Source organism: Xenopus tropicalis, chromosome 1, assembly GCF_000004195.4.
Source record: "Xenopus tropicalis strain Nigerian chromosome 1, UCB_Xtro_10.0, whole genome shotgun sequence".
NCBI lineage: Eukaryota > Metazoa > Chordata > Amphibia > Anura > Pipidae > Xenopus > Xenopus tropicalis.
Genome location: NC_030677.2, coordinates 137,086,371 through 137,112,320, shown reverse-complemented (window position 1 = coordinate 137,112,320; position 25,950 = coordinate 137,086,371). Strand labels below are relative to the sequence as shown.

The 25,950-nt window shown below is 34.7% G+C and overlaps 1 protein-coding gene and 1 long non-coding RNA gene across 2 annotated transcripts in view; one reads left to right on the top strand and one right to left on the bottom strand.

Annotated features, from left to right (window-relative positions):
• Positions 1 to 25,950, top strand: part of cntnap4 (contactin associated protein family member 4) — a 156,262-nt gene that overhangs the window by 106,535 nt on the left and 23,777 nt on the right. The window contains exons 10-15 of the mRNA XM_031890976.1: positions 217 to 388; positions 4,465 to 4,571; positions 8,908 to 9,027; positions 14,543 to 14,740; positions 19,837 to 19,993; positions 22,325 to 22,452. Coding sequence (XP_031746836.1) covers positions 217 to 388; positions 4,465 to 4,571; positions 8,908 to 9,027; positions 14,543 to 14,740; positions 19,837 to 19,993; positions 22,325 to 22,452 — 882 coding nt within the window. The remainder of the gene's footprint in view (positions 1 to 216; positions 389 to 4,464; positions 4,572 to 8,907; positions 9,028 to 14,542; positions 14,741 to 19,836; positions 19,994 to 22,324; positions 22,453 to 25,950) is intronic.
• Positions 22,361 to 24,546, bottom strand: LOC116406620. Its single transcript, XR_004219709.1, has 3 exons — positions 24,476 to 24,546; positions 23,045 to 23,122; positions 22,361 to 22,441 (listed from the first exon to the last, which is right to left on the bottom strand). It is a non-coding gene; the product is annotated as an uncharacterized LOC116406620 (long non-coding RNA).

Below are 25,950 nucleotides of genomic sequence, written 5' to 3'. Positions count from 1 at the left end.
ATTACGTTATACTCATTACCAAAAAAAGTGCATATATACTGTCATCATTCTAAAGGTAACAGTAATGGATGAAAGTCTAAAAGGGTACCAGCACCAGTTTTAGATATCCAGTGGTACATTTATGGCTTCATCAACTTGTTCAGATATGTTATAAATAACTCGATGTCCAGGGTGTTAATAATCTGATTTATTCTTTGTCGTTCTATCTCTTTTCAGGTTGTCCTGACAACAATACTGACCATGGATGTTTTAGCCCTGTAAAGAGTTTTCTGGGATGCGTGAAATTAATTTCTATTGGTTCCAATTTAATAGACATTATTTCAATACAGCAAGGAAAGTTTGGAAATTTCACTGATCTGCAATTTGACATCTGTGGCATCATAGACAGGTAATGTAACAATTGTGTTTTTTTCCAATACATTTCAACATTTCAATGCCATCTATATCTTTTAGCATAATATGAAGAATGACAAATATTACTTGGACATAAATTCAGGTTGAACCTTCACTAAAAACACATCTTGTATGGGGTCCTAACCTGAACAGGTCACCAATACCACCTGGACCTATGCAATTTGGTCAAATATGTGTGATCCAAGTTTAGCTGTGGATAGAGGTACAAGAAAAGCAGTCATTAAGTATTACCTACCAAAATCTTTCCTTCGTCAATAAGAGGTAATCTAATCCATATAAAGAAAATGGACATAAAGACTTGAGCTAACCTACAATAATTTAGCAGCAGTATTCATACACTTTGCTTCATTACAGAACTTGTTTTTGCTATTGTTATTGATTTCTCTGTGTTTGTTAAATTACACAGCCAATAGCTGACCTGCATTCTATTATTTTAAAAATATTAAAACGTTGACATCATCTGTGCAGCCAGTTTCCAGGAAACAAAAATACAGTGCACCACCCTGCTTTATAGGAGCTGCTGTTCCTGATTGTGTTTTTCTGAAGTGCATGATTTGTAGAAGGTTTCTGTATCTTAATCTCTCACACCCTGTGTGAATTTGTACCTTAGACAATACAGAACTGATGGTCAGTTTACCTATCTAGTTTGCTAGTTAGCTATGTTCTTAAGCATCTATTTGCCCCAACCTGAGCGTAAATCGAATTAGTTCATGCTGTAGCTAGAGTGCACTCTGTACATGGATAAACGATTCTGGTTTCCTCTGTTCCCAAAATATTATCAATAAGATGGAGTTTGTGAAAGAAGTGATCTATCATTACCCCTGTGTAGTAATTTCTCAGCTGTTGACAAGCTGTGATCATGAATCACAGCTTGAAGAGCAGACTTGGTGGTACAGTAAGGTATATAACTCAAGCTTTGATTCATAATCAGAGCCTGTAAGCTTCTGTTTGATCTTTTAAACTGCATAGAACATTGCTTAACACTATTCATAAATAAATTCCGAACGCTGAACTAGATATCTGTTAGACTGAATAAATATCAAAGCTCAAATTATTCTTTTTTTCTAAGCTCTCAAATGCATATTGGTATTATAAATTTCCCTTTGTCTGCCCATGCTGTACTGTAAATAGTTAACTAACTGCATGCACATATTGCTGAATATTACTTTAAAACATAAAACTCTGAATTTCTATTCATTTTAATTGGAAAGAGGGTGTGGCTGCCAGTACCAAAAGTCTGATATAATATAAAATTTGCTCTCTTAGAATTTCTTAGATTGGTGGTTTTAGTGTAGATTTCTCTTCTTAAAAAAATGTATTTTTAATCTCTCTTGATCGTATCTTCATATCTTTATCTGTTTTTATGGTTCTGCTTTGATTATACATGTGAATTCAATATGTGTTACCATATTATAGACCCCATTTACGATTCCCCCAGGCAGAAGAGCACTAAGTAAACCAACAGTTGGTCACTTTGGTCTCATTCAGTTCTTCTTGAATAGAGCGCTGCTGAACGAAGACAGTGTTCTCTTCAAGGGGGAAACATGCATACCCCCTAAATTACTCCTGATGTCTTGTTTATGCAATAGTTTTTCTTGGTATCTATTGATTATGTTGTAATTTAGCAAAAGGTAGAAGGCAGCGGTTTAATAGTTCTAGGACTAAAAATCATTAGAGGCTAATGGTGGGAGGAACAGACACAACTCCATTGTTAAAAACAATGGCCTAGATTAGAAAGCAAATTGTCATTATTTAAATTAAAAATTATTGAAAATTACTGACATGTTTAGGATGGCTTATTGTCCATCAATTAGCTTATGGCCTCTTCTTTTTTTTACTATGACAATTTTTAAATGCCTGTATGCATGACATACTGTAAATTAAAAGGAAATGTTATAGGGAAAAGTGATCCTTGCATGGTACAGAGGTCACAGTTGGAGTTCATTTAAAAACACTGGAAAAATTTGCACCTGGGCAGTAACTCATAGCAATCAATCAGAAATTAGATTTTTCAAATAAGGCTATTGCCAGACGAGGCGTAGGGCAGAAAAGTGCTTGCTGAAAATTCCACCCTATGCCTCCTACTTGTGCCTGCACCCGAATGAATGAGATACGCTCGGGTGCAGGCACATGTAGCCGATATACGCATGCAAGATAATGCAAAGTCTCACGTTTTCATGCGTATATCGGCTACATGTGCCTGCACCCGAGCATATCTCATTCATTCAGGTGCAGGCACATGCACCCTACGCCTCGTCTGGCATTAGCCTAGTGAAAGCAAACTTCTGATTGCTTGCCATGGATTACTGCCCAGGTGCAAATATGCGACATAATTTTGACACGAGTGACAATTTTTTTTTTAACACAAGCGACACAATAAGTTTTTTCACACGTCATATTTTGTGTTCTGCGAATTTTACGGGGGAGATGGGACAGATTCATTCATCAATATTAAGTATCATTACCTATTTCAGTTGGGGTTCCTCTGTCTTAGGTGCCTTATTTTTCTTTTTTGTAGCTGGCTAGCTAACTTGATTAAAGGTATGGGACCTGTTATCCAGAATGCTTGGGACCTGGGGTTTTCCAGATAAGGGATCTTTCCATAATTTGGATCTCCATAACTTAAGCCTGCTAAAATTCATTTAAATATTGGATAAACCCAATAGGCTTGTTTTGCCTCCAATAAGGATTAATTATATCTTAGTTAGGATCAAGTACAAGGTACTGTTTTATAATTACAGAGAAAAAGGAAATCATTTTTAAAAATTAGAATTATTCGTTTATAATGGAGTCTATGGGAGATGGCCTTTCCGTAATTCAGAACTTCTTGGATAAGGGGTTTCCGGATAAGGCATCCCATACCTGTATTACTGTTATCACCGCAATATGATACAACTCAAATGAGTCTCCCCTCCTAATCTCAACCAAGATTTTTTTAATAAGGTCTCTTTTGGTTTGTTAAGTCATTAATACTTTGATGTTCTCTCACTACCTTAAATTATTTTTGACAAAATGTTCCTTACCCCATAACATCCATAACATCTAGAAATCTCTCTTACAATGCCCCCACTATCATCCTATCACCCCAGGCCCTGCAACTTTTAGTTATTATGATTTCTTATCTATACTTAACTCCACATATGTATGGAATACTTCTAAAATATGACCATTCATTGCAAAAGTTTCCACCAAAATTCTAGTTTTCTCTCCCAATACTGTATGTCAAAAATTGCCTACTGCAACTCTCCAGAGATTGTCTAGACACTGTGACAACTCCAGATAATAATAACCTCACTTGTCGGCTATAAACATCACCAACTGCTCTTTCTTGTTAATGCCTCTTGGCCAGTCCCTACACTGGCTTCTGCTGTCTTTCAGAATTAAATGAATACTACTGATCTTGGCAGAGTTAAAAAATCTACTGCAGCCTAAAGGACAGATTTATTAAAGTGTGAAATTAGAGCTCACCAAAGTAAAATCCCATCACTTTCTGTTCATTTCTATTGGATTTTTTAGTGGGAATGTTATTGTGGTGAGCTCTTATTTCGCAAAAAACACTCATTACAATCCACTGATGATCTTTCTCAACACCTCACTCATTATTGTTCACATCCATGCTTCCCATCCACATTCCATCACTCCCATCCACATTCCATCACTCCAGTCTTTTCTGTCTTTAAATAGTTTCTTATTAAAACATATTTCTTTAGAGAAAGCTACTCTCCCTATCCTCTCACGTTTGTGGTAAGGAATGAAATATAACAAAACAAATTAATAATGATACAAAATGTCTACTCAGCCAATGACCTGTGAAGAGAGAGTAATTCAGTAATCCCCATTCCCCCCTTCTCTATTACCCTAGAAGTATAATATCTATTAAAAATGTAGGTCTTACATGGGAGATAGCAAGGAAAGGTATAATCAACCATCATGTTGTCTAAATAAAGACAGCAGTACACCTGTGTGCCTATAAATGCCTCATTCTGATGTCAAAGCATTCTATGATTATGTTTACAACAACTTGTTGAATTGATTTAATTTTTTTTTCAGATGTTTGCCAAACTACTGTGAACATAGAGGTCAATGTTCACAAACGTGGAATGATTTTTATTGCAATTGTTCAGAAACAGGATATACAGGAGCTACTTGCCATTACTGTAAGTATACCAATCTTCTCATTCATGCTGTCAGTATTTGACATTTTTATATTGCTTTAGAAGTGTATCTCCACACTTAACTACTTTACTTTTCTACTCTTGTCTTACTTTTCCTACAGAAATTTATGGTAATGTTAAATAAGTGAGTTTACGCAGATGTTGTATTATATTCTCATTTACCTATCACTGCATATTTAAATCCTATCGTGTACATATAGTTCCATAATGGTACCTTCGGCTATGAAATATGTGAAAGGTTTTTCCAGTCTAACAATTATTCTTTAATTGACCAGATCTAATCTAAGTACATATGCATTGTATGAGTTATATTAGCAATAACTAAAGTATACAGAATGCAAGCACATATAATAAAACAATTTTTATAGTATATCAATAAGAATATTTGCATCTTGAATCCTCAACATTTTCAAAAATGTAACAAGATGTCTGTTTGTCCATTTTTTAAGCAATGTTCCTAAGTGTTGTTGTGAAACCCCTTACATAAGAATACACTTTTACTGAATATCCCAATTAATCTTATATTTTATACATAGGTGGAACAAGAGAAAATATCAATATGTATACTAGACACCTATCTAATAGTGCCTTTCTGTGCATGTAAGGCAAGCCCTTCATACAAAGAAATGTACTCCACCCTTACTCCTGTGTTACATCCAATACACATTTAAATCTAAGCAATTCTTTTCCCTGCTGCTTACCCGTCTATCTCTTTAGATAAAGAGATTTCTCCTATGACAGTCATGCTGTGGATACAAATATTGCCTGTGTGTGATTAGATGTAAGAATTAGCTAAAAGCTATGTAACTATGGGTAGCTATTTTGTAGTAGCCAATAGAAACAGAGCAGACACATTTTCTTCTTGCATGGAAAAGTGCACTCTGTGGCAGTCATTTGCCTTTATTTGTTTCATTCATGTCAGACAACCAGTCGTGTTTTATTAGAAGGATTCACAAAAACAGCTAATCAACTGTCTAAAGGGATCTGTTTCTCGCATCACAGATTCTCAAACCTATCTCTGGGACTCACTTACAGTGCATGTTATATGAATATCCTCACAGCACAACTTGGAGATAATACAATGAATCAGAAAGTCTGACAGACCCACCTATGTTGCTACACTGCAACAAAAAAAATTGTAAAGCATGAACGAGGCTTGTAAACAGGGTGATTCTGTTCAGTGCACCACTTGAGGCAACAGACCTCTTGACATTTTAGGAGTTAAAATGTAAACTGTTAACCCTCCTTCAGCCAAATCAATACATACCGTGATCCTGATGTACAGATTTACAAATTGTTTTCTGCCTTACTACCAATTCATAGTAACACTGATATGTATGTATGTATGTATGTATTTCTGTCAATTCTACAAGTCCTCCTTAGACCTGAATTGTGTTATAATTAACAAGCAACGTTCATCATCTTTGGGAGAATTTACCAAATCAATTCAGTGTTGCAGTTTAGAACTGCTGCTATCAAACACCCAAGTAAAAAAACTGTATAGACTGCTCAAAGCAGTTCATTTAGTTGTTATGAACTGAAAACGTTTAAGAAGCCAAAAGACTTTAATAAATCTGCCAAAGTGTTAAAATCCTTTTCTGGCTATTAGCAAAATATTCAGATACCACCAGGACATTGTGAATTGTACAAGGGTGTTTTAACATTTAAATGTGCTATATTCATGTTTTATTTTCCAGCTATTTTAATTCTGTTTTGGCGTGTTGCTTGGATTCAGCATTTAATTCTTAATAAATAGCCTGTTTCTGATATATTTTATTTATTGGTGTTTTTTGGGCTGTTATTTCCGCTGGCCACCATGAACTTTCTAGGTCATCCAAGCATCTGTCTAAATCAATATCAATATTTCATTACACTTGTTCATTCAGCTCAGGATATGCAAATCAGTCCAGTTGTTTTGCATTGTATATTTTACTGGAGTGATATATTTGCAGATACCGTCTGTTCCTAAATTAAGCCTGTAGATGTTCAGCTTATTTTTCCAATGCCAGTTCATCATTAATAAAACAGTTTCTTTATTCAGCTGCTGTCTTGCTGCTGGCTTTGCTAATGTAGTGGTTTGGGATTGTTTAGAATATAAAAAGAGCAGCTGCATTCCTGCAGTGTCCACCAACTCATTATTCGATGTTTAAAGGGTGAAAAAAACTCCAGAGTGATTTATTCAGATACACTTTAAAGCCCATTGCTGAAGTTAGTTTATGTCTATGCATTTATGTCAATTTACAATATACAGAGAATCCAGTACCTTTCTGAATTTCATAAACTCCCCTTTTCTCTGTGCATATGAAGTGTAAATACTGCAGCAGTGTGTCTGGGAGGGTGCCCAGCGTGTTAGTGAGTAAAGGCCCACTCTGTGCTTTGAGAATGGAACCTATATTAAGACCGAAACCTACACTTTTAATGTATCTTGCTTTTATTATACTAATATATTTATATGACAACTGTAACATGGTTCCTAGTATTCTTGTCTGGAACAATACAAATAAATGGAAAAAGACTTGTTTACAAACATCGGTGCTAGCTAATAAAACTGCACCCAATTAGGCTTTTTCATTCAATTTCTAATTACTTAATGGTTGTTATTAGAAACTGAACTTGTGCAATTTATAATTGGTGTTTGTAAATCAACATATGAGCAGTTGATAGCTTAACCTAATAGACATTAAGGGCAGATTTTTCAAAATTTTGTACAAGCACTGGGAGCCAGGGTCTGTGTACATCACACTGTGTTTCTGTACTTAAAGAAATATATTTTCTCTTTGTAAAGCTTGATGAAAATATTTGCATTATACAGAGACACCCTTGCTATAATCTGATTAATATGTTTATGAAAATGTAAATTGTAAATGGTTGAGCGAATCTGGCCCATTTTGCTTTGCTGAAAAATCCAGAAAACTGGTGAAATATGTGCAAACATTTATGCTCTTAACTAAAATTATAGACTGGTCTCAAAAGTTAGGAAAAACTATGGATATTTTAAATAAAATGATTGTTTTCTTGAAATGGTGCTATGTGGATAAACCGGTATATACTCGAGTATAAGCCGATCCGAATATAAGCCAACGTACTTAATTTTACCTAAGAAAACTGGAAAAACTTATTAACTTGAGTATAAGCCTAGGGTGGGAAATGCAGCAGCTACTGCTAAGTTTCAATAAAATTACATTAATTGATGCATCAGTGGGTATATGTTTCTAAATATTTGTTTCAAAGAAAAACAGTAAACTAGCTCTGTAAGTGGAGAAGAGGCTCAACGATGATACCTTAAAAGTACTACCCCCTTAGCTCAATCAGCAACCAAGCTAAAACACAAAGTTAAAATCCTTCAAAACTATATATAGTTTATATAGAATATAAAGCGCAGAATGGGACAGGTGAGGATGGTAGATGAAGCAACTGAAGGTTAAAAAGTTGCAGCCAGAGTCTATAGAAGGATGCCTGTGGGTAGAGCATTGAGAGAGAAGGGGTCAGTTCAGGCATAAAGATTAAAAAAAAAAAATGTGGGACAGCAATATAAAAGGGCAAACAGACTTTTGGGGTATATATATATGTATAATATACATATTTTTTTAATAACTATGCTAGATATGACTGATGTTATATGGTATATGAGTCATTCAAAATGTGTGGCTAAATGTTTTTGTCTCCACATTTGAAAACAAATTCTCAAGAAGAACAACACTGAATATTTTGTTAAATATTGTTTCTCAAATTAAGCATTGGAATTAATCATAATTTGACTTGTAATATCACTTCATCTCACTGTCAGTAGAAGAATGAATTCCATCAATATGGCATTGTAGGAAGCAAAAATGACAGCCTGACAAACTGTCTGCTGACTATGAAGTTCATTAACCTTATAAAGGCTGGTAGCGTTGGCAATGAGCAGTTTATTCGTTGCAAGACTGATTATACTTGTTGGACAGGAATATTTTCTATATTTCTATTCATATAATGCTACTTCTGCAGCCAGCACTGTACAGTAGAACTTTACAGTAACAGATTGGTCAGTTTATTCGAATTATAAAATTCAAATAAATGCAAAATTAATTTATATTCATATGTACTTAGAGTTGATGTGACAGGAAGGACATTCATTTTGTATTTTTATTCACTTTTCCAACTGTGGTGTATTTAATAGAGAACAATATAGCTACCATTTTGCCTGGCTTTATATATTTATATGTGAATCAGTGCATCACCAATTAAAAATATTAAGTGCCAAATTGTTCTTTGTCATTTGATATTTGTTGTTTTGCCATTTCTTATGAACTAATACACATTTATGATTTTATTTTAGCTATTTATGAAAAATCATGTGAAGCATACAAGCATAAAGGAAATACATCTGGATTCTTTTTAATTGATCCTGATGGAAGTGGTCCCTTAGAACCATTTGCTGTGTACTGTAATATGTTAGGTAAGCATTAAACTTTGTCCTTAGCATATGAATTATATTGTGTGAAAACAGAAAGCTATTAAAAAAACCCTTATTAAAATGATTAAACTATAATAACATTCCTGATTACTTTTATGAGTTGGTATATATGTCAAATCTGGGTTCTGTTTCATACTAGTCTCAGAACCGTCTTTATATGTCACTTGTGTATCTTGCCTTACTTAGAATGACTGATCTATCTTTGCATTCTTTAATATTTTCAGTAACATTGTATACAACTGGGACAACAGCTGCAGCTCTATGCAGAAGAAAAAGATGGTAGTCTCACATGAGGCTGCTGACAATTGCAGTTGTGCGAAGGTGCAAAACTACAAGTGAAAGTGTCAAAATGACGGTATCCTTTCAATAGCTGGATCTCTTACTCACCAAATGCCTAATGAATCTACGCATTTCTCATGGACCACCCTGCTTCCTCAGGAGGTATAATGTGTTTAGTCCCCTTCTAAATCTCCTAAGGTAGTGCGGTGATCCAGAAGAAAGGCAAAGAGAGCTTTAACACTTTGGATAGTATCATTGTGCAATGCTGTTATTGATATTTATTATATCTCTTTTGGCTTTTTTGAGCTGACTGTCATGCATATTATCTTTGGCTTTGACTCACTGGGCATCAGGTAGGAGTAGGAGATCCTGCTATTGAAAGGATACTTTCACCTGCATTTTGGCACCTTCACTTGTGATTTTTTGCACAAAGTTGCCAGTGGTACTTGCACTTTATTATGTGTTATTTTTTAATGTGTGTATGTGCACTTTAAATATAGTAAACTTTTCCACAGATACTTTTCTTGGATTCATCAAAGTGGATCACTTTCTTATACCACAATTACAGCGCTGAACAAACTTTTCTTCTGTTTTAGTCGGACATGAGGACCTTATAACTACTGAAGTATGAGACTTTCCCTTAGTTACTGTGATGGGCATTGTACTTATTAGTACAGAGACTAGTGATGATCGACTCTGTCACATTTCCCTTAGCTGAAAAATTTGCATAATGGCTGAAACAGTGAAAAAAGTGTGAAATGCATTGGGGTCAATAGGCAACAATTTTTTCTTACGTACAACAATTTTTTCTAATGCGCTCAACTTTTTTTGTTGTTGTTGAGTTTTGCCCAGTTGCAGCAAATCCCTGCCTGGGGACAAAAAATGTGCTTATTACTACCAGAGACACAAATTCAGAGGGGGGTCCCTTTGCAATTTAATATGCACAGAATAAGGTATAATTCTCATGACAATTTTCTCATGTTAAAAAACAAACCATAGAGTAAGCCCTTTTCACTCTGTGTGTTGCCCATAATGATGCTGATGAAATATGTGTAACTGTTCCTATATGACAGCATCTCTAGCTTTCATTGGTAGGCAGAACATTTTGAGGCAACTTGTGTTAGGCACTTTGGGGAAAAATGTAATAAAAGTCTTAAATGGAAAAAATCACACACATAATAATAAAAATTTGTGTTTCCTAATGTAAAATTGCATGGCAAATTCTGTTTCCGGGTTCTCGAAAGCTATACTAAGGGGCACATTTACTAACCCACGAACGGGCCGAATGCGGTTTTTTCGTAATGATCGGTATTTTGCGATTTTTTTTTTAAATTATCGCGACTTTTTCGTTACCAATACGATTTGCGCGAAAAAACGCAAGTTTTTCGTAGCCATTCCGAAAGTTGAGCAAAATCTGGCGATTTTTTCGTAGCGTTAAAACTTGTGCGAAAAGTCACGATTTTTTCGTAGAGTTAAAACTTGCGCGAAACGTCGCGCCTTTTAAGTTTTAACGCTACGAAAAAGGCGTGACTTTTCGCGCAAGTTTTAACGCTATGAAAAAATCGCCAGGTTTTGCGCAACTTTCGGAATGGCTACGAAAAACTCGCCTTTTTTCGCACAAATCGTATCGGTAACGAAAAAGTCGCGATAATTTCCGAAAAGTCGTAAAGGCGCTGAAAAAATCGCAAAAAATACGAAAAAGTCGCAAAATGTTCGTTTTCCAATCAGAATTTTTCCAATTCGAATTCGTGTCTTAGTAAATCAGCCCCTAAATTTATGCAACAAGTTTTTTTTTAAAAAAAAACGTATTACATTTCCACCCCAATGATGCTGGAATTTGGATGAAAAAAAATCTGTAAAGTGGGTAACATGGTAAATTGTGCTGGAACTTATGTTTATAACATTTTTATGAAACTGAGAAAGAAAACATGGTAATCAAAGACAGTTTTTCACTTTCACTCCCATCTCATTCTCTTCATTTTATATCTTTTTTTACTGAGTGTTATTTTAAGAACACTAAAGCCTAAAGATTTTTTTTATAACATCAGTAACACTTATCAAGTGATTGCCTTGGGAAAATAAGCAGTACAATTTGCTAAATCTAAGTTAAAAGGTTAGCCTCTTTCCTTTCATAGCAAAGAAATGTATTTTTCCATCAACAGCAATTTGATTTATTTCTTTACTGCCCATCAGTGTTTAAAGAAACAGGATGATTTAATATGGTTTTATTGTGGCCAACTAAAATTGCTGCTGCTTTGTATGTTATCAGAAATATATGGTAGAGGTCCAATTCATACTTCTTGTAACTATTGCTACAGTTTTTCTAGACAGTTGGTAATTGTGGTGGTAAAGGTAATCCATTTCATGTGTTTATCACATAAATGAAAATATGGTTAGCACAATAACAGTTATGTCATATGACATATCAATTGGGGTAAGGCAAATGAGGTGCATGGCCTAGCAGAAAAGGGGGCGTGGCCTTATTTCACATTGGTTTGTCTAGCTAAAAGTGTCTGAAAATATCAGGCAGAACAGATACATGGCACATTGCAACATTGTAAAAACAAATGGACTTAAAATGAACTAACAAGGGTTAAAAAATTAGGGGTCCTGTTTGTAAGAACTTGCAATCTACAGGGTAACATTGGGGTGATGTATAATACAATTTATCATGTGCTTAGAAATCAAAGATTTATAGTAACAGCATATTCTAGGACTCATTTGTCACTGAAAAATTATTATTATTATACCCAAGTTGCACCCATATCAGTTGCACTAGGCAGGTGAATTGTTATTACCTGAAAAGGATTAAGGAAGGTCAGTATGCTAGAAGAAAGAAATAATAGGGGTTCCCTTGAGAATTTTGTCACTGGATAATATCATAATAAATGAACTTGTTTCTTATTCTGTGTATCAGATAGTCAATTAAATGATTTGCAACTGAAATGTAGTACTAGCTTGTCTGAGGCATCATTTAATTCTATATAGCTTTTCTTCATTTTTTAATCCATTACAGACTAACAGGATATAGATAGATGTAGAGTAGCTCTTGAATGCTTCCCAAATCACAGTCTTCAAAATACATTCATATAGATAAATAGCACCACCCTCTCTCATTGTATAACTTACGGTACCTTATACTGAAGTATAGATTTAGACGGATTGTGCAAATGGTTTTATTGATAATGTCAAGCAAGCTTTACCCTAATTATCTGACAGTCTATCCAATATATATATTTGTGTGTGTAACTACCACATACAGAATTAATGCAGAATACATTTCATCTCTTTCACTTCTGTTCCATGTTCCCCGTTCCCATGCTACATGCTTTTTATGTCCAAATCCTCTTATTAAAAAGTAGTTTCCAGGCATTTAGTTGTTGAAAAACCCTTGAATAATCCTAACATTCTTTATACGCATTGTTTTTAAATGAACCTTTTCCCCTGTGAACTGATAATGAATTCAAGCATGTTCTTCAGTAGTATAACTTACTTCTATATGACTCTCAACAAGACAACTGGTAGCTGAATATAGAAAATAAAATACAGATGAGTAGATTGGTTCCTAAATTGACAATCGCTACCTTCTATCTGGCTACAGACATATATATTTTTTGTTTGTATATAACTATAAATGTGCTGTATCTGCAAAGACTGCTTAGACACTTTATGGATGTTTATAATTCACTTTGACAAATATCTTATGTCAGAACACCAATCTCTTGGGTAATTTTAAATGCCTTTACAATTGCTTTAAAAAAATATAAGGGGACAGCAATTTTTTTTCATTCTAGCAGAGTTTTTCATTCTAAAGTCACGCTTTGTTTAAAATCCAGGGTCACCTGTACTGCAGGTGTGGCCAGTAAAAATGTGCATTGTATATGATCCTTGTCCAGTTGAACCCATATTAAAAATTGGTGTAGGGACCCATAGGGTTAACATGTCCCTATGGCTTTAAACCCTACAACTTCCTTAGTCTGTGCTGTTACTGGGCAAAGACCCATATATCCATTTATACTTTTGCATATGTGTCTTATTGGTTAACAGGGAGACCACTCCCTTGGCACTCTGATATAGAGGGGGGGGTCTTCCTTTTTGGCTGCATCTGCTGACCCAGGTGGAAGTTCCACTGAGCCTGGGATCAACAGGGCCCCAGTAAAGTTGAGTACCCTTGCGTCTGCATCTAACTCTAGTGAAGTCTGGAACCCCGTGAATGAGGAATAGTAAGTGTCACGCTAATTTATAAGAGCACTTTCTAGGAAAGTGAGATTAGTTAGAAAGTGCAGTTTTCTGGCTCCAACCAGGAGAAATTAGCTGGAAGTATTCTTCCCTACAGGCATTTATGCCTTAGAGCAGGACCACAGTTAAGAGACAGGTATCAGGTCAGTTCTTATCCCTGATCCATAGTCAGCTGTGATCCTTGGCTGCTAAGGGACACCCTGAGGATACAAATACTTGGCCAGGCTACTCTCCACAGGCAGGCTGTGCTGGTTGGTGGTCCTTACCTTCCCCACCCTCAGCTGAGGTGGGCTCTACAGGTGGACACCATATTTTTCTACCTTCTGTGCAATTACCTGATATCTCCTCTGTGTGAGTACTGCTATAACCCTGCATATTGATTGTCTCTGACAATAAACCAAATCCTATTGTTCAACTGCAAGAACCTTCTGGCACCCATGTGTTACCCTGCACTGCACACAGTTTAGTGAGTTGTAGTTGCACTACACCATAGCTCCGTTTGGGCACTTCCACATAGCGAAGGCCCATCCTGAAGGATTGAGTCTCGTGTACCCCATGCTCTAAACCTACACCAGCCATGCTGTTTGCTTGGTTACAGCCAAGCAGGGGTTACACTGGGTTCTATTGGCAAACTGGGGTTGAATTAACCAGTGTTTAATTTAACTAATAGGATTAAACCATTTTTGTGCACTTGCATTATAAGTAATAGATAAGTATTTGTGATGAGCTACTGTGTGCTCAAATAAACAATATTTATCATGAATTTAAAAAAAATTGGGAAGATTTGAAAAGACAGAAGTTTCCATCCTCACAACAAAAGTATTAATTCTAAACTGATGCATTTTCTCTTTTTCAGGTATTACCTATAATCTATATAGGAAAGTATTAATTCTTTAATTCTCAGCTGATGTTCTCTTTTTTCAGGTATAACCCATAATATGAAAAACCTAATTCTTTGCTTCTTTCTTGATCACTCAAGACACAGCAGTAACGGTTATAAGTCACAATAATACAGATATGAACAAGGTCAAGAATTCTAACAAAGAGAACCCACATGTAATGAACTTCAAATACTTTGCTGATCTGGCACAGCTCCAAGCAACCACTGACAATGCAGAACACTGCAAGCAAGAACTTGCTTATCATTGTAAAAAATCTCGGATTCTACATAAACAAAGTGAGTAACCAAGGAACATTGTAGGTATGTTTAACAATTATCCATTGTTTAACTAGATGCTTTGCTCCTGGGATGCACTATTTATTAATCTTACAGGTAGTATGGCAAAGACTCCATTAATGGAACAAAATCCACTGTAATGTAATTATCACACTTTTTAGGCTGAACCAAATCCTTATTAGCATAAATTAGCATATGCTAATTAGCATTTGGAAAGGGGAATTTTTAATCCTTTACGATCCTAATTAGCATATACTAATTAGGATTCAGATTCGGTTTGGGATTCGGCAGAATCCATCAGGGTGGGTTTGGGGGTTCGGAAGAACCCAAAAAAGTGGGTTTTGTGCATCCCTAGTATGTATATAATATGTGTTTTTTTCATTTTTATAAATACCCAATAAAAGAAATTGTGATTCATTTAGGAAAGAGTTTGAATGGGACATGTTATCATAAAATTTCTGTATTCTCAGAGCATAAACCTTTTTTTGTAAAAAAAAAAACAAAAAAAAACTGAGGCATAGATTTTTCAGGGCATTCTTTTGTTTTCATTCATGAATCTTAAATATTTTGTCCCTAATGGTTTAATTAACTAGGTAAAAGCAAAATTTATTCCATGAACTGTCTTCATACTATGAATATTAATTCGTTTTGAAGTGTGGGCTATATATATTCTTTCTTACCCATGCCCTGCAAGAGCTGCTACTGTGTGTTCTTATGAATGAAAACTTTGTGTGAAAGTTTAAACACAAATGCTATTGTTATAACCTTTGTCACAGTGGTGTAACAATAAATTGAGACTGAGCTTCTGAAAGTCTAGAAGTACTGTAGTGTAGTTTTGACATGTCACAATTACAATATATATATATATATATATATATATATATATATATATATATATATATATCCCACTATCGGCACTCACCAATCAAAAAACAACGGCCGGGTGCTGACCCACATAGTACATATAGTCCTTAGAAAGCACTCACGGTATAAGCATTTTGGAATTAAGTTCTTTATTCAGACATAGTGTCTACGCATTTCGATCCCCACAGGACCGTCCAGTATATACTCTCTCCCAATCTCTCTGCCTTCAAGAGATATCTAAAAACGCATTTATTTAGAGAAGTTTACCCTAATCTAGTTTAGCTCTTTTGGGCAGGGCTCTCTTCACTTCTTGTATCGGTTATTGATTGCTTTATATATTACTCTGTATGTCCAATGTATGTAACCCACATATTGTACAGCGCTGCAGAATATGTTGGCGCTTTATAAATAAATGTTAATAATAATAATAATAATAATATGCCATTATAATCTCTAAATCCATCCTGTGGTTTGCAATTGTTTTCCCAAAGATCCTAAATTATGTAAATTATTGTGGTTCATAATTTCTTAATGTGAGAACAAGGATAGCTATCAGATGTGCTGCAGCATTTTTATTACTAGGAATACTAAAAGGGCATTTCAGGAGCAAAATCTTCACTGATAATTATGTGTAGCTAGCTGTTTTCTTACTTGTGCCTGAATAGAAGAAATAATTGTAGTGAACCACATTCAAGCAGAGATCAGAAGAGTTTCTGGTATATTGTCATTTACAGCAAACTTTTTAGTAAATAACAGTATGATAAATATTTTTTTCAGTTTCAATTATCTTTGCACAACACATACAGCCCTCCAAATATAAAAGGTGGGTGCAAGGGATACCGTCAAATGAAACTATCAAGCCTTTACCCTACAGAAGCATGGCACAATAGGAGATTGCCCAATCTACTTTTTATTATTCAACCAAAAGGATACAAATTTGGTGCACCTCAAATATATAAGAACAAAATGACAACATGTTATAGTATCTAATAACAAAATTCAGTGTTTCCTTTTCAAAGAACAATTTAATTTCTTTTTACTTCAGCAAGTTTAAAATATTTATCATGTAACTGTACCATATTTGTTTTTACAGAATATAGATTTCATTCAGTTTAGCGTGTCCCTTTGTTTCTCACCTGTAATTCTAAAATGTAGATGTGAACTCCTCAAGATAAATGATTCTAATATCATGCCTCAGTGAGTATGTAGACTCCTGGTGCTCTTTCTACTAATAAAAGTAAAATATTTGACAATAATGAAAAATAAGGTTATTTGCAGAACATCTCTTAAAGCAAAATAAATTTACACGTTACCTACAAAGCTGCATATCTCACTGTAAAACCACATCAAACAGCATATTTATAGAAGCAATACAGCCGATAAACTATACTTACTACTTCATTTTGATTATTTAAGGAAAAAATAAGATAGAAGAAAAAATTACATTTATTTAACTATATAACCCCCTATTTATTTCTATCCTTTAAAATATAAATATAAAAAATAGATCCTTGTTTTCAATTACCTTGCCTATATTCAGCATCTTTTATCTGTTTCTACAAAACAAGTTCAACATATATTTATGATTCAAAATTCTTAAAATCATTCCATATTTTGTACTCACATTAAAAAATGTAAAAGAACAGCATATCTTATCAGCTTTGCTCTCAAACATTGCAACAAATGAAAATAAAAATGCAAAGTTACAAATATATACCCAGTAACAAATAATGTGTGGCAGATGTCAAAGGGACATTTTGAACATGGATGGGGGGCCCTGCCCTATATGATGGAACTATTCCATCCCATTGGGATTCCCAATGACTGAGAAAAGATTGGTCTGTGCCATTGCTCCAAGAGTTAGAATCTGAGTTAAGTTTTAAGGAGAGGTACTTACAAAGAATTCAGGATGGAATCTCAGAGGTAATATGCACCAAAAAACAAATATTTAAGATAGCGGTTGGCAGAAGATTTGTGTGGTAAGGAAAAGACTGTAACTGTGATGTGAATGGGAGACAACCAGGAAGTTATGGAGACGTGCAGAAATGTAGAGAAAGGTGAGGAGGAGTGAATGTTGTGAACTAATGAACTATTAGGATTTTGTAAGTTATTTCTTGCTTGACAGGAGGCCATGATGAAGATTTTAATAGGAGAGGAGCAGATAGCCTAAGGGGAGAACAGGACATTTTTTGAAGTGGTGTTTCAGTAAAGGCTGGTTTCTGGGATGCATGTAACAGGTTTTAGTTGTCTCTATGGAATATGATAAGGGCATAGATATGTGTTTTAGTCTCCCGAGAGAGAAACTGATGGATCTGGTATTAAGTCAAAAAAGGTTAAACTTGATGCATGTATCTATTTTCAACCTTACTTACTATAGTACTATGTCTAAGATTACCCTTTATAATAGACTTATTATTTCAGAACAATGATTATTATTGTATTTTACTTATTAGCTGTTACAATTTTTGTAGTATATTACTTTCTGCTTATGTATTTGTCTTTATTTGCATCCACTACTACAAGCATTACTTAGGGGCTGATTTACTAACCCACGAACTCGATCCGAATTGGAAAAGTTCCGACTTGAAAACGAACATTTTGCGACTTTTTCGTATGTTTTGCGATTTTTTCGGATTCTTTACGAATTTTTCGTTACCAATACGATTTTTGCGTAAAAACGCGAGTTTTTCGTATCCATTACGAAAGTTGCGTAAAAAGTTGCGCATTTTTCGTAGCGTTAAAACTTACGCGACCAGTTGCGCATTTTTCGTAGCGTTAAAACTTAACGCTACGAAAAATGCGAAACTTTTCGCGTAAGTTTTAACGCTACGAAAAATGCGCAACTTTTTACGCAACTTTCGTAATGGATACGAAAACTCGCGTTTTTACGCAAAAATCGTATTGGTAACGAAAAATTCGTAAAGAATCCGAAAAAATCGCAAAACATACGAAAAAATCGCAAAATACCGATCATTACGAAAAAAACGCAATCGGACTCCATTCGTGGGTAAGTAAATCAGCCCCTTAGATTAGAACTGATTTTTTTTTTTTCAAAGACCTTATTGCGCTGGGCCCTTAAAAATTTTTTAGTATTTACTATTTTTTCCTAGAATTATCCTTGTATTCTACATCCCCTTGAAGGTGCAGAACTGGAGAATGAGGGGTACTACTTGAAGGATTAAAGTAATTGTCTCTTCTGCTCCCGTGCTGCCATTATTTTTAGAGCATTTTTGTGCTTAAATGATTATTTTAGCAACATTTTACAGCTTGGTTGCTCTTAAATAAATTTTAAAACATTTTATTAAATATTTTTGAACCAATGTTTGTTTATTAGTGGTTTAACATTTAAACATTTCTATGCATTGCTGGTATAGATTTTGTTCTGTGAATAGGACTTTGCTGGATGTATGTATACTTTAATTGTATAGTAAAATAGAAATTCTGTTATTTTAATGGCCATTAATGTGAAATCCTGGGATCAGCACTTCTCTTACATATAGCAATGCTTTGGTACAAACTTCAAGATGACACAAATGCCATGACTTACTAAAACTTTTGATTACAAGATAAATATTTGTGCTTATAAGCAAAAGGATATTAGAATTCACCTCAGAGTTACACAACTTTTATAAAAGCAAAACTGATGGAGTCTGCTAATATCCTTATATCTTACAATACTGAGTGCATTTGCCACTAGGTGCTAGTAGATTTAGAGATATTAGAAGTTGCCCCTCAAAGTTCCAAGGATCTTTTTTGCCTGTTATTTATGGCTTCTGAAGAAAAAAAAAAAGACATATATACACGTATGGGATCCCTTATCCGGAAAACCGTTATCCAGAAAGTTCCAAATTGCAGGAAGACCATAGACTCCATTATAAGCAAATCATTCTAATTTTTGAAAATTATTTCCTTTTTCTCTAATAATAAAACAGTACCTTGTACTTGATCCCATCTAAGATATAATAAATCCTTATTGGAGGCAAAACAATCCTATTGGGTTTATTTAATGTTTATATGATTTTTAGTAGAGTTAAGGTATGGAGATCCCAATTACGGAAAGATCCCTTATCCGGAAAACCCCAGGTCCTGAGCATTCTGGATAACAGGTCCCATACCTGTGTGTGTGTGTGTATATACCACACAAATACACCTACACATACAAATATATATATATAGTCATATATATTGCAAATAATGAATTAATGAGTTAAACTGAATTTTGTTTTTTTTAGGTCACATCCCTTACAGTTGGTGGGTAGGAAGAACTAATGAAACACAGACGTACTGGAGTGGATCTTCACCAGATGTCAGTAAATGTACATGTGGGATTGAAGAGAATTGCATTGATTCCCAGCTTTACTGTAATTGTGATGCTGACAAAAGTGAATGGTAATGATTGTAGTGATGACATTTAAAATGTAGCTCAAGAAGATAAGAATAACATTAAACAATAAAAGAACAATTTTCAAGACAGCTTTGGATAGAAGCAATTAAACATGCAGAAAAAAAGTTAATATAAAAAATGAATGCTATTGCTTAAGTGTAACCTCATGTTAAAAAACAGTTGGGAGTCTCCAATAAGTGCTTGTCTTGTTCATACATCATTGTCCAGAATAGCTCCTCTCACACTTATTGCTCTTTAAGCAAAAAAAGTTTCAAGTCTTTTGGGTCATGTCCAAGGGCAGCACAATCTTAAAAGTGGCACTGTTGATTTCCGGCCTTAGTTTTTCTGTGATAACTTTTTTCTGTTGCCGGCCCTGGATTAGTAATAAAAGTAGGACATCACAAAAGATTGTGCTTAATAGGAGTTAGAAGAACTAGTAAAGTCTTGTCATGGTCCTCAGAGAATCACCTAAGGCTATTACAAAATGCACCAGGTGCCAGGGATTTTGATGCAGAAAAGGCAAGTTTTAGACAAGGCACCACCAATAAGAGCAGGCTATTAAAGGGGAAGTTCACCTACTGCCCTCCATAATGTTTGGGAGGAAGACACATTTTTCTTTGATTTACCCCTCTTGCTGCTCAGTGTAAAATTTAAAATCAAACATTTCAGAAATGATTAAAGTGCACATTCCATACTTTATTTTGAAGTTTGTTTGCATATATTTCAGTTTCACCATGTAGAAATGACAAAACTATTTATACATAGTCCTCCTTATTTCAGGGCACCACAATGTTTGGGACAACTGGCTTCACAGGTGTTTGTGATTACTCAAGTGTGTTGCATTGGTTTATTAATGCAGGGATAACATACCTAGGCTGCTTCTACCATTTGGAGTCTGTAGTTGCCATTGTTCAACATGAGGACATGAAAAACGAGAATAAAACCATTAGAGACATTGGTCAAACCTTAGGATTACCAAAATCAACTGTCTGAAAGAATGCACTGGTGAGCTCTGTAATTGCAAAGTGACCGTTAGGCCAAGGAAGACCTCCACTGCTGATGACAAAAGAATCCTCACTATGGTAAAGAAAAATCCTCAAATGCCTGTCCAACAGATGAGAACCACTCTTCAGAAGGCAGGTGTGTCTTTCTCAGAAACTATCTGCAGAAGACTTCATGAACAGAAATACAGAGGCTACACTGCAAGATGCAAAGCACTATTTAGCAATAATGGCCAGATTACAGTTTGCGAAAAAGTACTAAAAAGAGCCTACAAAATTCTGGGAAGCAGACAAGACCAAGATTAACCTGTATCAGAGTAATGACAAGAGAAAAGTGTGGAGACAAAAAGGAACTGCCCAAGATCTAAAGCACACCAGCACATCTGTTAAACGTGGTGGTGAGGGTGTTATAGCTTGGGCATGTATGGCTGCCAGAGGTACGGCCACATTTATCTTCATTGATGATGTAACTGCTGATGGCAGTTGCACAATTAATTCTGAGGTGTAACAAAATAATAATGCTAAACATACTGTTAAGGCAACACAGGTGTTTCTCAAAACTAAAAAATGGAAAATTCTCAAATGGCGAAGACAGTCACCTGATTTAAATCCAACTAAGCATGCCTTCCATTTGCTGAAGAGAAAATTTAAAGGGACAAGCCCCTGGAACAAGCTGGAGTTGAAGGTGGCTGCAGTAGAGGCTTGGCAGAACATCACTAGAAATACTCAGCTCCTGGTGATGTCTGTGAATCACAGTAATTGCATGCAAGGGATATGCAACAAAGTACTAAACATGACTACTTTAATATACTATACCTCCCATTACTTTGCCCCAAACATTATAGTGCCCTGAAATGAGGGGGCAGTGCATAGAGAGTGTTTTAATTTCTACATTGTGAAAATGAAATGTATGCAAATAACTGAAAGTCCGGAATGTGCACTTTAATCATGTCTGAAATGCATCTTTGTCCCAAACATTATGGAAGGCACCGTAAATATGTTAAACTATTGTATGTGCCTAATATAGTTCTGTGTCACAACTTCTCCATACAACACACTAGTATAGCCTGCATTGAATCCCAATAGGTACAGTATGTAATAGGAATACCAGTATGCTACTGGTAACATATGCAGAGCTGGCAATATTAGGATTTTGCCATGCACATCACTTTTCGTATAATAGGTAAGCTCCTAATATGCTTAGAAATTAAGATGTCCATATGAATGTCTATCCAGCCATCTTTGCCCAGACTTGGCCCTCATATTACATATTGCACATAATTGGTTACCTCTGTATATTTGCTGTTAATGGGATGCATTCAATTTCTTTCTCAGGTCAAATGACACAGGCTTCCTTTCTTATAAAGATCATCTCCCAGTTACAAAAATTGTGATTACAGACACAGATCGCCCTCAGTCAGAAGCTGCTTATAAACTTGGACCTCTTCTTTGCTGGGGAGATAGTAAGTTAATTCATACACATTTTGCAAAATACTGATTTATTGCTTTAGAACTTTTTTCCAGTGAATTTTAATTTTACTGTTTTATTATTGAGTGGCCCTACCCTTACTTCCTAAAATTTGGATAGGATTTCCATGCATATTTATATACATTCTGCATCTTAATTTGAGCTGGCCTTTTTTTCTCGATATAAGAGAAATGTGGTGAAAAAACATGAATGTGAAAGAAACATTCAAACAATACAAAGTATTTTTTACCTGGAATAGTCTGGATTTATTTAAGAAAAGACTTCAGGAAGTCACTAAAACAACAATTCAAAAACACAGCAAGTAAAAGCTGTAAAAGGTTGTATAGAAGTCTTTAAATGGATTGGACAATGGTATTCTAAGGCTGTTAGTATAATGCATAGATATTGTATAACTGGCCTTTATTGCTTATTTTTTTGTTTATTTTAAAATTATTTCCTCATCCATGCTGCCTCATTTCAACCTGAAATTTGTAATGCGAATTACTTGCAAGTAATCAGAGTATAGATTCTTTTAGATGCTATATTTGTACTTATCTGTCATCATCTTTCGGTTTGTTATCGAGTACCTGGTTGATTGCTGACTGGCTGATATCAGTTACTGTACAAATTTCCCCAAAGTTGCATGTAATAGTATATGTTCCAACCTAAAGAGTTGCAGATTAAAAAAATCTCAATGATTCAAAATCCATTAGTATAATGTTTAAAAAAATGTGTAAAATAAATTACCTCTTTAATAATAACTGTTTTTGCTAGGAAATAATGAACAACATTTACAACTATCAAAATGTGATACATTTTTAATAGATATTTTATTTTGCACATTGTAAAGGGTTTTATTATTTTTTTGGAATGCTAACAATATTGCATTATACTTTATAAAGCATCTTAGATATCTAGAATGATGTCAGGTCAGATTAATATAACTATACTGTCTGCTGATTACATACTGCAAGTTAACATTAGTATTGCTTATTGCACTATATTATACATTATGAAAGTAGAAAGTAATGAAAACATCTACAACTATCAAAATGAGATTCATTTAGTTATTTTTTTGTACAATATGAAGTTTTTTTTATTTTTTATAAATAAACAATATAACAAAACAATATACTTCATAACAATATACTTTGTACTTATCTGAAGTTCAGGTCAGATCAGATCAAAGTAGCCATACACACCAGGCTATCTGTTGATCACATAAAGCATGCTACAAATGGGTATTGCTTAATTTTAATCATTCATTAACGCTTAAAGCATTATCGTGTACATAATGAAACATATACAATTACTTGAGGTGGGGAGGGGGCATGCAGGACATATCTGTTTAAATCTGACCTTCTTGCTCACAAACTAACTGAACAGTTACAGTACGTGCCCCCCCCCCTAAAGTCACTGACTAACCAAGTGGTTAGAGAGCTGAAAGCAAGTAGAAGTGTTATGGCTATTATGTTAGACATCTGCTCACTCCAGCCTTTATAGATTACATTTTTGCCTATATCTATAACTATATTCAAAAAATTTTTATTTTGTGCAGTCTATTTGTTTTACCCAGTTTAACTTTTACAGTGCACTGTTCCTTCCTTGTTATTGATGCAAACAGTTACCTATAAGTTACATTTAATAGGGCAGTTAGTGATCACTTAAAATATGCTGATGCTGGAAATTGACCTTCAACTTTGCTAAATGTTGTCATGCTAGGACTATAAACTATAAGACACTATAAGAGACTTAAGGTTTTTTTTACAATACTGTAGTGCATCACTATATATACTGCACCATAGTGCAGAGCACAGCACTCAGTAGCACAATGGATTCCTGTACTTAATAAATAATTGAGCAGGTGATAAGTACAGTCCTGGTACATTTTGTCCCTACAAGTGCACATAATAAATAAAGGTACCATAAAATCTGTTTAATACAATACCTGAAAAGAAATATGGACTTTGATGATTATATATATTTAAATGAACAAAAAAGTAAATGATAAATGTTACCTCCTGTACATTTTGTCCTTTCTTTCTGAAATACACTTTCATTTTACCATCTTCTCTTCCCTTCACATTCCCCCTTTGGATGTGATTTCCACATTATGGCACACAATCAATTTGAGCAGAAGAACTTTTCACCTAATTTAATTACAGATTTCTCTATAGATTTTTTGTGAGACGAACCATGGAATACATTTTTTAAACATTCAAACCTTAAAAACCCAGTAAAATTGTATTGCCATTATTATGGATTTTTTCTGGTTTAGTTAAAATCAAGTGCAAAGTACTGCCTTATTACTGGTAAACGGATGAAATAATAATAAAAACATACAAAAATGAAGAATTGTTTGGTCAAATAACATTTGTGCATTGCTTTTTGGATAACTGGTTTCTGGAAACTTATAGTTTGCCAGAATTTCCAAGCACATAAGCATTATTGTCCAAGATAACTGTTCTGTTCATATTTGGTGGTACATAGATATCATATATGCGTTAAATTGTAGAGGTAAAATTATAATATTTCTGCAGCTTCTTGCATTATAGGTGCAAAAATATAAAAATGTTAAAATGTGACAGTTACCATGTAAGAAATTACTGCTCAGTGACTGTGCATGTTATCATTACCTTTTGCTTTTATCTGAACTGGTAACATCCCTTTGATTAATTTAGAAACTAAAATATTTATGGCATAATAGATTTTTTTCTGGTGGAATTTTTAGTTTACATTTCTTTGGTATATACAATAAGGGGCACATTTACTAATCCACGAATCCGAATCACGAATGGGAAAAAATTGGATTGGAAACGAATATTTTGCATCTTTTTCGTATTTTTTGAGATTTTTTCGTAGCCGTCACGACTTTTTCGTAAATTGTCGTGACTTTTTCGTAGCCGTTACGACTTGCGCGGATTGTCGCGACTTTTTCGTAGCATTACGACTTGCTCGTATATTGTAGCAACTTTTTCGTATTGAGCGCTCGTAAACAGCGGGCAAACCTTTCAGACTTTGCATGATTTTGGAAGCCTCCCATAGGACTCAATGGCACTCTGCAGCTCCAACCTGGCCCAAGGAAAGTCACGATACTGAAGCTTGAATGAATCCGAAACTTTCATACTCGGCGCAACGGCTATGAAAAAGTCATGACAATTCGCGCAAGTCGTAATGGCTACGAAAAAGTCGCGTCAACTTACGAAAAAATCGCAAAATACCGATCATTATGAAAAAAAACGCATTCGGACGCTTTTCGGACGTTTGTGGATTAGTAAATGTGTCCCTATGTGTGTGTAATTTTCATATCGAGTAAAATAAGGGCAATTCCCTGTATAGCATTTGTCATTATAATGTTGCCACAGTTCCAATGTTTAATTGGAAGATATTATATTCATTTCATTATTAAGGTATAATATGCTGGTAAAGATGCAGTGTACTTTCTAAAACACAAGAAAGCTAAAATATTAATTCATAAAGGTATTTTTTTACT